We start from the raw sequence: 16,011 nt of genomic DNA, 5'->3' as shown, positions 1-16,011 counted from the left end.
TGAGGGCCCCCTTCCCCTCGGTCACTCGCCACGCGTCTGATCCGAACTTGAGACTTTTGTAAACCTAATGCTAAGTTCGTCATGTGGAAAAACAGCCACGCCGTCTAGGCCAACAAGGTGGACTGAAGACTGCGCCTGTAGGTGGGGCTGAAAATCATGGTGAAAAATATTCTCAGACATTTCCTATCATTTGATTTAGACGTTTGTTTAAAATTTAGTTATATTTTTCTTCATTTTTCGTTCACCAGTTGTGGAAATCATTGTTAATATTTTTTTTTTAAATGCTATGAAAACACAGCGAAGTACCCTGGTATGTTATCCATAAAGTAGAAACTTCGGAATAGTTAAAGAATTTCAATAATAGCAGTTCAGGAGAAAAAAGATTACAAAATGCCAGAAAACGTCTGTCACAATATTAAATGTTATCTGAAACAGAGAATCTTTGAAGTTTGTATTGTCTCACACGACACTTTAGCAGAACGAGGGTATTTAATTGAGGAATTGGAAAAACTAACTATATATTTACATGTTGTGATTTATTTGTTGAATTCGTGATAATTCGAAATAGTTGTTTATCAGGTAGATTCATAATTCCAGTTCGTTGACTTGATAGTTAGTTTGGTTTATATACTTGGTTGATACTTGAATTTGTCAGACAGTTGTTATTGGTTTGAGGGTTTGACCTTTTGATGATGATCGAAAACAGAATTTAAAAGATTTTGGAAAAGCGGAGGGTCTAGGAGTTTTTTTGATTGATCGATTCTTCGTATTGGTCGATTATTGTGATTGATTAAGATTTAGGATGGGTCAAGAATTTATGTCGGAAATGACGGTTGCAGGAATGGAAATTTTATACATAGAAGGAAAATGGGAACATATATGCAGGCACTTCTGTAAAAGTTAAATACGCGACCCTTCCACGCTTTCGCGTACCTACAGTCCAGGTAGGCCAGCGTTCACATCTGGCAATTAACTGAGTATTGTAAATGGGTAAACCCATGGATAATAAAAGAGAAACAAGCCGCGTTGAAGGACATGTACGACCTTCGACTATTTAGTTATTTGTTTGGCGTGATTTTCTTGTTTATTCCCAACTCAACCATAATGTTAACTTTGTTGAACTGAAAAGCGGGACGAAAGTGGCATATTATTCCCTCTTAACTTTTTTCCCTCATCTGCAGGGAAAAACGTACCACTGTTCTCCCGCATTTGCGAGAGAAATATGTGGTCATATTTCTCGAATATTGATGTGTAACATCTTAGCTCTCGGTATGTGACATTTGGTGGGACTCATTTCATAAATGCGACGAAAATGTGTAACAGGAAGTTGGGAGAGACACACGATATTCAATTTATTCAATTTATTCAATTTACTATAATATGATTCTTCGGTGCGGCCTACAGTTGGCATTTGTGCTGCAGTGTGTTGGCGAGCAGAGTGACCACTAAATTTTCCATAAGGTTTGAAAAGAGAGAGAGAGTGCAAAAGAGAGAGAGAGAGAGAGAGAGAGCAAGAGAAAGGGAGAAAGAAAAAGAAGACAGCTGTCAACCGTTCGTTCTGCTCGTGGTTCTCCTAACCTTAGTCTTGAACAACGTAAGCATTGCCATGCACGACTCCAGCTCCCTGGTACTCGGCCCAAAATCTTGTCCATTAGCGAAGCCAGCCACTACGTGGCGCTGACAGTATTCCGCGTCGCCGGGAAGGGATGTTGGGCCGTGGAAGGGAGAGAGGGATCATTCTTGCGCCACGCGGTACCAATTAAATGGGGCGATCATAAACGAACACAGTTCCCTACACGAAATATACAGGAATGCCAGGGACCTGTACGACTCTAATATTTTCACAAAAATTTTGGTCGTTACCAAGGTTACATGTTGCACTAAATCGGCGACAACTTTAAGACTTCTTGCTCAAGTTTTCTGGTTTTCTCTTTGTCTTTTCCATTTTGAACTATATCTCTCGGTATTGTAATCGATCATCATGTGAATTTTTAATGTTGCTGGTATAAAATAAATGCCACAGAATTATATTTATTGTATATTCAAGATTTTTTCAAATTTTATTTTATTTTTAAAAAGTATATTTTTTAAGTGGGGGTCTTCGTCCCCTACACCCCCTCCAAAGCCTGTAGCCCTGGACCCACTCGCGCACTTTCACTCCCGCCGACCTATATCCATGTACTACTTGTATGCGGTTCTTAGATTTTCCCTTCTTTTCTTTTCGAGTCAATAATGTGGCCAAAGTTGAGTCGGATATAATATATGTAACGCAGGAACAAAAGTTGATTATTCGTACACATAATGTACTATTATATTCGTAGTTTCTTCAGCGCGGTGTTTTCTTGCTAAATGTGGAACTCTGGCGTTTTCTAGACAACATTGACCTGGCTTGGGATTTTCCTGCAAGACTTTCTTTACACCAATCTTATTTTTATAAATTTTTCACTTTTCTAGTCTACAACTAAATATCTATTCCATTTGTGTCAATGTGAATTTCACCGAGTGAATAAAATTTCAACATTCTATGTCAGAGGGCATTGTCGCACAAAAATTTAAGAAAACATTTATCATAAACAAGATATATCCAGAGAAAAAAACATGATAAAACTGTTAAGTATAAAATCACTCGAGATTCGCCGACAAATAATAAATTCTTAGAGTAACTTTAACAATTATAGAAAAATAACAATATGTTTAAGCAGAAAGCAAGGCCATGTGGTACGATTGTTTTGATGCGCCGTAGACGTTTCGTAATTCGCTTTCGTTGTGCTGAATTTGTGTGAGCGTTTGATAATGCGTGCAGTGTATGATACAGTTACGTAATTAATTAATCAAATCACATGATAATAATTTCTAGTCATTGAGAAATAATATTTATTCATGGATTATGAATATATGAATTTTATAATCTGCAAGCTCCCACTTCGATTTTTTTGACTTTATTTTGTTTTTTATTAATCACGCATTATGTACAAGATAAAAAAAAATAATAGGAAATAAAATGCACTAGAAACAAAGGACTTTTATTTAAATTGGAATTGTTTTTTCGATAACGTAACTTTTTAAGGTTCTAAACGACGAAGACACTGGGAGTTTTCGTGTGCTGTACAGATAAGAATAATAACTCGAAAACCTTTCGGCACGTGATTTAGAACTGCAAGTACTTCATGGAACGAGATATACTAGCCGCGTCGCCTCTCTTGACTTTTGTTAGGCAGTGCTGATTCACAGCTGGGCTTGCCACAACTGCAGCATCGACAACCCCGAGAAATTCTACCGGGACTTCTTGCGGACGCTTGGGCAGCGGTTTTTGATAGAAATCGGGATGGAGAGCCGCTGCATTTACAGACTTTGGGTAGTTTCGTCTTGCTTAATTCGCATCTATGAAGCAAATCGTACGATTTAAAATAAGTTTTTTCAGATTAAGTAGTCAATTTCGATTTTTCAATGCCTGCTTTGGAGTTAAACGATTGCTACGAGATTGTTTTCGAGGGAGCCATCTGCTGGTAGTAAATATAGGTATCATGCAAACTGTCATGGCCGTTGTATTTGATAATGAAAGTGTATTTCCTCTGCATATTTCACTCTGAATCGATTCAGTGTCACAAAATAACAGTTCAACAGCTTGCACGGCATGTTTGGTGCCTTGGTGTTTCTGAAATTCATCTAAAACAATCAGCTGATTGTCCGAAACATCGCCATGTTGCCCTAATCAAGAATACAAATGTTACAAGCAATATGATGCCATGTATAATGTATGCATGTATGTTTGTGAGTGTGTCATAGAGGTGTAAGAATGAGCTGAGGAATTAGGAGGTCAGTCGTGATATGAGTATCGTCAGAGTAATTACTCTTGTACCACAATAACTCTGTATATAGTTCGATTTCTATGGCACCTTGAATACACCCAAATCAAGTTCAGTTTGTGTGTTCATTTTCTATTTCTACACCCTTGGTCGTAGCTGCATTAGTTGCAACAACAAATAATTGAAGTGATTTACCTACACGGCGAAGATTTGCAGTAGTAGCATTTCGCTTGTGGTTTTCTCTGAGTGGATCTACTTCTCCTGCATCTACACGGTGTTGTTCTACATCGGTCGCAAATTTTTAACAGAGGTGTTTTCCGCCCGCCGCATTTACACGGCCCAACGTCGAGGTAATCACGACAGAGCGGTGATCTGCTCCGGGATTTTCTGTGCTTCGATTGGTATGTTAGCTTATCTTCGGTTGCTGAGCTAATAAATATTAAAGGTCAAGGCATGATAGAAAATTAATGTTTCTAAATTTTTTTGAAGGAATTTTTCAATTCAATCCGTTTTAACTTTCCGGTTTTTTAATCGTTCTTGTGTTATTTAGATAGCAATTATTAATGATAAAAAAATTTCTTTTAACATTTTCTAAACTCGAAATGCATCCGAGCGGAAAGATTGTAAAGTGGCCCATGAAGATCAGCCGTATTAATTACTTTTTTTTACATTCCGAGTGATTTTTCCACTTCTTTAACCAAATTTCAGCGAAGTCTTTCTCTTTGAAAACCGAATAAAGAAAATAATTTTACTGTTTCTTTACCCTTCAAGCCACGCAGCAGCAGCTATAGGTACTTAAAGTAAAAGCCCATAACTGTAAAAGTGTACATCGAACCTTGAGTGATTGTTAAGTTCTTGTATATAACAGCGGCAGGGTATTTTCCCGCACCGATTACAGCCCGGGAGTTCGTTCATTTTTTGTTGCAGCTCGGTCATCACGTCAGAAAAGACGCTTAACCTCTGATAGGGCAGATTGTCAGATCCATAAGGACGGATATTGTCGCAGCAAGAACAATCAGCGTAGCCACCTTCCCGTGGATTTTTTGAAAAATTCTTTCTTGCGTCTCGTTTCGGCTTCCAGGCGGTGACGCTGATGCTCTGATCGCCACCGTCGGGGTTCTGAATGACATGACCGACGCATTGACACGCGTTTTCGCCGTAACTGGAATCATCGCACGTCGCGGTGTAGACGCGTTGGCAGTTGCAGATGTCTACCGGCATCCGGCAACAGCTGCACTTCTTCATTGCTGCTTGGCAGACGCAATTTTCTCGGCGTTTTTCACAGTAAACACAAATTTGCGATTTCCTATCCTCGCTGTACGATATGTTTGATGGAAATTTCGACTGTCGACAATTTTCTCTTTCGGAATTGCACCGGCAATCATTCTCTGCTCTGCAGCACAGCGTGCAGACTCGAAATCCGCCATCTTCTGGTGATGGTTGGTACAGTTTTTGCTCATTTTTTGAACTGGTGCAATTGCACAGCTGAATCGCTTCTCGAATCCCTAGTTTCCGATTCTCACACTCGCAGTCATCCTGGGTTTTGTTACAGTGAGACTGCAATGAATTCTTTGTCTCCATAATTAAGCTGCCTATCTTCGAACAGGACGGTTGGGTCCTGTTATTCCCGTCAGCTGATTTCTTGGACCTGTCCTGATCGACAACTGAGCTCTTTATCAACACCAAACTGTTTGTACAGTCAACTGCACAGTCTTTAAATATGGTAGATTGCAACTCTTTATCGTCATTACTTTCTCCGTGTGTTGAAAGGGTTCCATTTTTAGTGGTCTTCGCAAGTAACTCGTTGTTTGCACTCGACAAATCTCTCTTCGAAACGCATACTGGACTTTTACTCTTCTTAGATTCGGCAGACGTGCTTCTTCTCCTGAGAAGGCTTTTAGCCTTGTTCAATGACCATCTCAGACGAGATTCTCTAGTTGCTTTCTTTTTGGGACACTCTACCGGTTCCACACTTGTTTTGGCACAGGAAACAAGCGATTCAACGTTGCAGCAAGTTTCAACGTCAGTCGAAAGTGATTTCACAACCTTGACGACCGAGATTCTTGTGGCAACAGATCGAACCGTCGGAGTTCGGCCACATTTGTTTATTTCACGATCGGTACTCTCTCTCCCGCAAACGTTGCCAACGCGCTCCTCATCTTCTTCTACGATGCAGAAATTCGAACACCTCGAAGGCTGTTGCTTTTTGCCGCCGCACATTGAGCCTCTGATACTGTCGCTGGCTTTGATAGAATGGTCCCTCTTCAGAGGCTGACAGTTATTTTCGCAGCAGACGTCACTCTGCTGGTTGCCGAAGTTCAAGCTCTCCTTTTTGTACTCGTAACAAGTGCAACCCTCCTTGTCTCTGCTACTTTGCGGTGCGTAAGATTTGCTGCTAACCTCACAACAGCTGTATTTACCTTCGCCGTAACTCGAAAAAGACGCGTCGCCATTGCCAGTTGGATTTTTTTCGATGCCAGGTGACCCGTTGTCAGTGTCAAACTTTCGTCGAGTATGACGGAATTGGCGTTGTGAATTACGATTATTATTCTCAGTCCAAGCTTGTGTGTTGTATTTTGGCTGAGTTTCGTTAGGTGGATTCAGACTAGAGATGCTGCAGAGACAGAAAGCATCGCTGTCATCGCTGTTGGAAGGTGCTTGGAGGCACTCGCAATCCAGCGGCAGTTCTTCTTCACTAAAGGCCCGTTTCAAGCTGACATCTATTGGATTTTTTTTCTCTGGTAACAAGTCCTGGATCGTTTTAGAAGACTCGTCACTTGACGAATACGCGTAGCTGGTGTTCGTTACTACGGTTGAATTGTCTGCGCTCGATTCGGAGGTTTTCTTCTTTTGGCCACTGACCTCGTTTCCCTCAGAGCAAATGTAGATATTGACATTGCCCGTCATTCTTCGATTATCGGTGTTCAGATGCTTGCTAGGTTTTCGAGGCTTGCTTGTCTTCTTCGCTCTCCGAGGCTTTTCCGACTGATTATCAGCCGCATGAACAATTCGAGGCCACATAACATCCTTTTCACCTTTGCAGATTACCGAACTGACCGTGCTAGACTCCGAAAGAGGCGTGCGACCCCTGGTGAAAATTATTTTCAGAATCTTTGAAATATTCGTACGAATTTCCGAAAAAATCTAATAACTTCCGAGAACTTTGTAGCAGATTTAAGGTAAAAATTTGATATTTATTTTCGTCACAGATAATGTGCCCATATTTTTTTCGTTGATTTTTATACAAATTAAGTTCAATTTACAAATTTCGAATTTCTATGAAAAGTCCATCACAGTTTTTCATAACGTGTTACCGTAAGAAAATACGCATAAATGCCAAAATTCAAAGTTATCGTCAGTTTTGTGATAAAAATGAAGTTCTGAGAAAATATGAGTTTTCAATAGAAATTTATACGATTTTCACCTCTGACTCAATTTGGTTGGAAAAAGTAAGAAAGATAGAAACGGAAGAATATAAGTTCTATTTCTCGAACATTATCAGATTAATCCAAATTTTTCCAAAAATGGTACTGAATATTTCCCAAAACTATCCGAAAATATGGTACATTTGTGAAAACATGAAAAATAATTTTTTTTTACCACGGATACGTTTCTTGCAATTTATGCAGCGTTGATCTTTGCTGGAAATCGCAGCTTCTCTTCCAATTTTTCAGACTTGCGTTGTCTCCACAAGGGCGGCAGACACTTCCGGAACCATTCACAGGCCTAACGGAAGGCATCGCCTGTTCAGAGTATTGAGTCGAGCTGGTAAGGATCTCTTTATTCGTTGCCAAGGGTTCAGGAGGTTTTTGATTTTCCTGCTGCTTTACAATGGCCAAATTTTGTACGACCGCTTTTATCGACTTGCTTATCATTTCGGTCAGTTTGTCGGGATCCGGAAAAGCGTGATCCTTGCATTGGACTGTGGAATCAGTCTGCGAACAGCTGCACAGCTGCAATGTCACACCCTGTTGGTTCTCGATTTTGTCGGCACGAGTTCCGGCACATTGCGATAAAACATCGCTGGAACTGCTGGCGATGCTTCTTTTTGGTGATTTTTGCGGGCAGCACAAATTTTCGTTGCTGGACACCTTTGATTTTATTTCTCGATCGCACTTTACCAACGATTCGGAAAGTGGCGAGTTAGCCAATTCTCCCGAGGTCTTATCTTGCTTTGATTTTTCTCCACACACTTGTTTGCTGTTGGTATTTTGGCGACAGAAACTTTTGCAACACTTGAACAGCTTGTCCAATCTCAATTGCCTCGGCGCTAAGTTGGCAGACATTTTATCCCGTTGCTTCTAGGCTTATGAGCTTATTGACGATACTCTTAGGATTTTCCAGCTACGTCACGTTTTCGTCCACCATGTTTAGACACTTGTTTTCGCTACAATGAAAAATACGGATCGTAGAGAACGATATGATGTGACCTAATTGTTGCTACCAATTGAATGTACGTATGCTTAACTATCAATATACGTAGTTAATTGAATAAATTAAATTCTTTATACACCAAAATGTTTTACAAATTCTTTTTATTCAGCATTTATTTGTTAATTCAGCAATGCAACCAATTTTGACAATCGCTGGGTACTTGAGCACATTCTTCTACTTCGTAAAACATTGAACCTCACGCAAAAGTCAAGTTGGTTGCATTTTACACCAATAAACCCAAAAACAAAAAATAATAACTAAAAAGAAATAAAAATGTATAAATGATAAGTTGTCAAACCTTCGTGAATTCATGACAGGTTGTAAATATGGCAAAATTAAAGGAGATTTTGATCGACGACTTCACTCAATCTTGTCATCCGTTTCGTTCTTCGCGCTGTTTGCGATATATTACAAGGTTCGTGTTTGGTACTCTTTTGTGGGTTGGAATGAAACGACGACACATTGACTTTCAGGCTATGTTACGTTCTTCTTGATTTCATTACCGCAAATAATAATCGTGATTTACTTTTCAAACGGTTGATAAGTGTAACCTCAATGTAGGTATTGAGTCAATCTTACTTATACAATTTTGATCAAAAGCAAGTTGACTTTTTTTTGTGTATTTAATAATTTTTTTACGTTAGAGATCGGCCATCTTTAGAAAACGGTATCGAAACAACGACAAACGACTGTTTACTTACGATACTATTAGAATTTCTTCGCGGTAAGAAATTGGCAATTATATAATGTGTGTACTTTGTTTTTAGGTATAAATTTCACACCAATTTTAGCGTTGGATTTTTGCAAAAATGTCCTCCCCATTAATGGTATGACTCGAGAAAATTTGTCGGCGCTTAAGAATATATGCAACAAGTTTGATAAGGATTTTTTAGAGTATACTGTAACCGTATTTTGCCATGCTGACCCAGAAAAGCGTCTTTTATCAGGCAAACGAATCCACGATGGCTGAAAACTAGATCGAATAATAAAATTGACACAGAAAATTACGCGTTAGACGTATTTCGGTGCGCGTTCGAATGCTTTGCAGTAGGTATTCCACGAATTTCATTTCACAATCAACTAGTATTAACTGGATCAGAGAGTCTCATTACCTCGCGATTAGTGGAGCGTCGAAATATTGTGGCCAAAACGGTGTTCGCCGCTTTAGCGAAGTTCCTCAGGACCGGAGGTGGTGAAATTCCCGCATCCGTTCTGTTTTCACGAATTGTTACCGGCTCGCTTTTCCTTTCGGCTTTCTGCACCAAACACAATGCAACAAGAACGTAAATGCCTACATCGACAATTATAAAGTGCATAAAATTTTCCTACACAAATGTGATGCTGGTGTCTTCTATTCACTCTCTCAGTACTCTGCAACCGATTGCAGCAGTCACATTTACTTTTCTTCCTGTGACGATTGCGCTGTAGAGAGCATGGATCTCGTTCCTGATATGAAGTTGATTGAAGTAAATTTGGTTCGTATCTAGAAGTGACATGAAAAACAAAAATCAACGCTACATGATACGACTTTAATAATAAATTATTTCTAGATCCACTGTAACGTGATCTGACCTGGGCAGATAACGAAAACATTTGGCGCAAGCTGAGATAAATCAAGGAGGTCAAACTTGAGGTTAAGAAGTGTCTTTCGAAATTGCTATTGCAAAAATCCAAGACATTAAAAGACGCAATAGAACGTGTACTACACCAACCAGCTCATTTTCAATTGCAAAAGCGTTTTTCTTCAGACCCATATTCCACTCTTCGTCAACTTAATATAACAAAATAGTAAACGGTAAACTGTAACTACTTGCACGGAATTTTCCGTCCCTTTTTAATAGTCCAATTCGGGTGAAATCCAGGTCAAGACGATTAACTGATCGCGTAATAGGACACCGTATTATACACGCCAAAATTTTGGATCCAAATATCGCGTATATGAATTCAAATTATTTGAATTATTATTGTTTCTTGTTATACTTTCTGCGTAAGATGGCTGCTATTATTCGTGAACGACGCTCTCGGCGTAATCTGAGAATTACTGCTTTCTACATGAGTATCGTAAAAAATTGCACAATCTGGTAACTCCACAATAATCAGCATATATAAGGCTTTAAATCGTGAATGAGATGTGACTGCCTATTATATGGTAGGCACCTTGATCAATTATTCGTGAATCCCGAAATAAGATTAATAAACTTATCGTAAAATGGAGATGTAAAATTAACCTGAACTAACAGGGCCGTATTTAATTACAAAAGTCGATTTTGACTTATAGTTCAATTCAGCTTGCAGTTGTTGTGGTACATTGCACGATATACGATTAAATATTTTCCCGAAGACTTTACCTGGTGTCAGAAAACGTAACCTGTTTGATATAAGCCTGAAAGAAGTTTTTTGCCCTATTTATCTTTCATGTCATCTCAGCAGACTACAAACAGAATGTAAGCGTTGGACGGAGTTTTCCACTTCTTGATATACATGCGATCTAACTAAAACCGAGGCTAATGCAATCAGCTGATCGCGGAACTCGACGCCATATTGCTCTACCCAGTTTGGAACCTAATGAAAATATTTAAAAACAGAAAAGTTAAGATGTCGAACCTAGGTGAGATTCCCTGGCTGACGGTGCCACAGACTGGAATTGTCCTGTGACAGTATTGTCCCTGGGCCAAACTGCAATCATCAAGAATAACGAGCATTGAACGATGTATCGTGAAAATATGTCATCAGCTGGATTGAGTTTCACCTTAGCGTGGATCCATTTTGTCCGTACATGACAAGGCCACAACAAGCGAGATTTGCATGTGGATACAAACATTGCTCTATGTCTTGGTCGTGATAAACGTGATCAACTCCTCGGAATGACGGGCTTATGAAGCTGCAACGACTCGTGTTAGCCTCGAATGACAGCCTAGCAGAAAGGTCTCTCTCTGGCGGCGAATGTTCTCGATTTGAGCATTGACGGGTAGGTGAATCCCGGCCCACAAAACCCTCCAAATTCCCATCAAACCAAGTGGTGCTTTTCAAGCTTCTGGAAGATGTACCTTGAGAGTAAAAACAGCACGTTTCAGATTTAAAAATTTCTCAATGCTATTCGACGATCGTACAAGCATTGCTGAAGCATTCCTGATTCCAACTTCGCTGACGGTCTACATTTTGGGCCTTCGACTTCTGCTGATATCGCTTCTTCTCGTCTTCTCCGTACTGTTTTAAAATATTACCTGCTTCGGACCCTAAATAGCGGCTGTGGTCCAACAATTCACGCTCGTAGAATGTTTTGCGACTGCAACTGTCGACGTCGTTTTCTTTCATTGTATTTTGGACAAATTCTTCATTCCTGAAGGACGAATTTTCTTTCTGTCTTGCACATTTGCAGTTTTTGCAGATGTTTGATGCGGAAGAAGCTGCTGACCCATACATGGCTTCGGCCACGTGGGATCTTGCATTCACGGTATGTAATTCCAACAGATTCTGACTCTTATCACGTTGATCTAATTTAAGATGGGGAACTTTTTCCCTTGTGCTCGGTTTGACAGAAGATAATTCCCGCTCACTTGATTCTCCGACAATATTGGAATCCTCTTTCTCTTCCTCTCTTTTCACCATTTCAGCTATAATTTGGTTATTAAAACTCAACTTTGTGCTGTGTTGCTTCAATTGTTTTACTATCATATTTGTAAAGAGCTTGCAATCAACGTCCGTCTCAAATCGATATCTGAAAATAATATCGAATAGTACTTCATAGCACTTTATGTCACAGAGAGAAACGAGTGAAACTGTTTTCGCTGTACCTTAGCAAAGTTTCTTCAAGCTTGGCCAAAACTTCGTCAAAGCTCGGCGTACTATTGAAACTTTTATTGACTGGTAGTGACGTTTTCTCTTCAACTGTACAATCAGTTATTTTATCCTTAGATTCTGTTTCATCTGTGCGCTGTTCATCTTTCCTAATAGAACACATATTCGTTGTCGATGAAATTAGCTGTCTGGGACTTAATATTTCCTGAGCACTATAAACCATTCTTCTGTTTGACTCTTGTTCTTCTCTTGCAGAGTCTGTTACAGCGGCAGCTGAATTTTCTGGACATTCCTTCAAATTGGTGGATTCTTTAGCTTCTACATTTGCACTGACAGAGATTTGTGATGTTGGATACACACTGACGGTGGGTTGCAGAGAGCTGTTACGTCTTATCCTCCTCACAATGTCAACTAAAAATGAGAGTCTCTTCTTCTTTTTCTTGTTTATTTTTAGTGGATCTGTAGTCGAATTAACAGAAATTTGACTTTTTAACCGAGAGTTGGAATCCATATTCGCATTTTTCAGATCATTCTGAAAGTCCTGAAATGGATCTTCGTCTTGAACATGATCGATTAAATGGATTGGCTTTCCATCACAGTTGATTCGAAAATCAGCGTCCGTACAACCGTGAGGTGTTAAAAAATTCTGTCTATACTCGGAGCCAGAAATTTGACGCTTGTTATTTTCGATTTGATTGTTGTTGTTCTGGTTCTGCGATTCAGATGACTGGATCTTGAAGTGATTGGCGTTTAAACTGAAAGAGTGTAATAATTCAACGTCACCTATGAGTTACACAACTTATATTCCAGACTTTGGGCTAGCTTGACTTGCTTTGCGATCTGTTTGCGGTGATACTCTTCTGGGAAATAAGGCAAGTAGGAGTCAGCTAATCGATTTTCCCTCGGGTTACGATTTCTTCGAAAAAGTCCCGCGCTGCTTCGAGGGGTTCGCACTAATTTCGTCGGTGAATAAACTGGTAAGCTGAGTTGCGGAATGGATTTCGATAAGTTTTCAACTAGGATGGGAACCTGCTGTATAGGAAGTGATTCGGTGCAGTAAATATTGTAGACTTGTGGAGGAGTGGTGAAGTATTGGTGTTTTTTCATCTTACGGCGCTCAGCGAGATTCGGCATGATAGCCACGCCTAAAACGAGAATAAATTCCAGATTAAAGCGGCGTGAAAACGTAAATACTGTATAGTTTTTCTCCGCGATTGGGATTGGGACAACATGGCGTTGCATTGGGCAACCGGCTGATAGTTTTAGGTCTATTTTATGCATACCAGAGCATAGAAAACTTTGCGTAAGCTGTTGATTGTCCATTTTGTGACATTGACTTGGTGTAGTGTAAAATATGCGATGAAAACATTTTCAAAATCAAATACGAGACTCAGTCGTTAACTTATATATTCACTGGCACTATAACAGATCAGTTTTTACCTACTCTACCTCCTTCAGTGTGATGTTTCGTTATTATCCGTGGTATCTTCCTCGTCTTCTTCACTAGCGATGAATTTACGGCGTCGATTTTTTCTTCGATAACGATTTGAATCGACAGAGGACATTTCGGTCTGAGAATTTTGAGGTTGTGTTCTCTGATTTCGACTCGATTTCGGTACTATAATATCGTCCCTTCGTTTACGACCTTGCTTCGTCCTTTTCTTTTCAACATTGTCGCAAATTGGATTTTTACATGGTTCTACCCATATCTGTGAATGTCCGCTGGCCCGTGGAGCAGAACTTGCTTTAGACTTATTCTTCTTTGGCTGACAAGAAACGTACGTTTAATGCTTAGCGTTCAAGATCTTCAGTCGCAAAGTAAAAACGATGCAGCGTAGCTAAGATCTGGTTGACTAATAAAACGGTCTATTAAAAATGCATTCAGAAATATCAAAGCCGTGAAACACCTCAAGCAGGGGTTCACTAAAATTTTATAATACGTATAAAACAAACGCAAGATCTGAAACAACTTCACCTATTAGTATAATTCAAATACTGATGACTGATACCGAGTGGCGAAATTTTTTAACCACCTACTTTTGAACCGAAGTTGTTAGCGAGATTTCTCGTCATTTTTGCAATGGCATCACTTTTTCGTCTTCTGGGAGGGTGAAGCTCAATCACATCAACTAATGAGTCAGTCTGCTGTGAGGCAACATTCGTGTTTCGTTGACCACAAATTCTTTTCTTGACCTTCTTTGGTCCTTTCGATAGTCTGCGTTGTCCGTACTCGTTCAAGACTTGGTTGAAAACCTCTGTTGTTTGATGTGGCAGTTTATTATTCGACTGTGAAAAATTATCATTACGGCTAGAATTCTTATTTGGACACAGACAAGAGCCCTGCCAAGCGAAGAACACGGCTTATTGATGACCATTTCATAGTGCAGATAGTTTTCTGTTCAATCCTAACCTTTCAACCTCATTTGGCATTAAGAACGCCATTTTTCAACAGGGCATATGCATAAAATTTTGAGTTTGAATTAGCTTTTTTCAAAAATTGTGAAAAAATAATGTTCTAAATTTCATATGATAATGACCAAGTAGAATATCAAAATTTTTCTTTATTTGTACCAATATCGAACCATCTCACTTGCGACCACCTTAATGCTAAAGTTTATAACAGTTTAGAGATTGAGAGACTGTATTTCAAGTTTTTAAGAAAAATGATTACGTTACTCACATTTTCCGTAGGGTTGTCTCCGCTTCGTTGTGATCGTCCACAAGTGGAGGGCACAGAAGTTTCGGAAAGTTGTGTGTTTTCGACAGATCGACCCGTGGCTTCTCTCTCTCGGATCAACCTGATCCTATCGTGTTCTTTGAGCTCGAATGTCAGTTCCGGCTTTTTGGAGATGGGCAGGAACCTTCTCAAAATTGGTAACCCCATAAAACCCCTTCGGTTATTGTTATTCGGACCTTCCCATTCAGTCTTGCGTGTATCTTCAGCCACTGGGTGCTCATAAGACTGGGACTGGGGCAAGCTGTGCCATTGATCGATCTCTTCACTGCAAGTTGTATCCATCCTCGGTTCCGGCGCGTATTGCAGAGGTTGTTCAGGTCGAGAAAAATGTTCGATATTGGAAATGTAGGGGTTCGGACTGAATAACGATATACCGTAATACGGATCCACTCCATCGGGATAATTTCTGGGACTCGGATACCTTTGAGGATATCTAAACATCCAAAACAGGCGGTTAGACAGCACACTATAAAATACTGTTCGTAAGAAATGAAAAATAAATAAATAATTTTTTTTCTGTGGTGTGAAACAGAAGAATTGAAAATATCATTTCCAAATTGTACTACAGGCGTTGAAAACGATGGTGGTATTGGGCAGAACATGTTTGAGTGGAATGAATCAGACTCTGTATGACTAAACACCAGAAGGAATGTAGATAGAACCGGAGAAAAACGGCGAATCCTCGCTTTACGCTCAAAAAAATTCACACAGAACTCGTTTTTTATAACTTTGTTTCGGGGGTCTGTTTCGTCCCTAAGTCCCATTTTGCCCCAAGAACTTATTTTATTCCCGGATTCCGTTTTTCCCCGGGGTTTCATTCCCCAAATAATCGTTCAGTTCTAAGGTCCCATTTTGCTTTGTCATTCCTTACGATCCCGATGTCTTCACACACAGTTATACTTCAATACACTCCGCCTACGCTGGCAAATTTGAACTGACCTCGCAATCGTTCCTGCCCCAAGTAAATTCCTTGTATCGTAAGGTGGAGGAGATGATGGATCATACATGGTTACTTGGTTCATCGGTTGATCTCTATAATCGAGCGTGTGATCAACGTTTTGATAGTGATTATCGTCCTGTTCCTGATCTTCTTTCTCCTCACAATCATATCCTCTGATATCGTCAGGTTCCAGCAAATTGTTCACTCGTTGCCTTTGTTCACTTTCTGGGCTCAGTCGACGAGGCATCAAGTTGTATTCCTCCTCAATACCGCGCCAACGTCTATTAACGGTATGA

At 39.8% G+C, this 16,011-nt stretch overlaps 1 protein-coding gene across 1 annotated transcript; it reads right to left on the bottom strand.

Moving 5' to 3' along the window:
* Positions 1-21: 21 nt before the first annotated feature.
* LOC124296877 (uncharacterized) lies at positions 22-14,814 on the bottom strand. Its single transcript, XM_046747256.1, has 10 exons — positions 14,719-14,814; positions 14,076-14,324; positions 13,483-13,804; positions 12,035-13,183; positions 11,465-11,958; positions 10,990-11,287; positions 10,845-10,916; positions 9,570-9,723; positions 9,353-9,496; positions 22-147 (listed from the first exon to the last, which is right to left on the bottom strand). The coding sequence occupies exons 4-10, from the start codon at positions 12,547-12,549 to the stop codon at positions 22-24; spliced, it is 1,803 nt and encodes a 600-aa protein (XP_046603212.1). The 5' UTR covers positions 12,550-13,183; positions 13,483-13,804; positions 14,076-14,324; positions 14,719-14,814.
* Between the last annotated feature and the right edge of the window lie 1,197 nt (positions 14,815-16,011).

Source organism: Neodiprion virginianus, chromosome 2 (assembly GCF_021901495.1).
Source record: "Neodiprion virginianus isolate iyNeoVirg1 chromosome 2, iyNeoVirg1.1, whole genome shotgun sequence".
In the NCBI taxonomy this organism is placed as follows: Eukaryota; Metazoa; Arthropoda; class Insecta; order Hymenoptera; family Diprionidae; genus Neodiprion; species Neodiprion virginianus.
The sequence above is the reverse complement of the archived record's forward strand: the minus strand, read 5'-3'. Positions and strand labels throughout refer to the sequence as shown.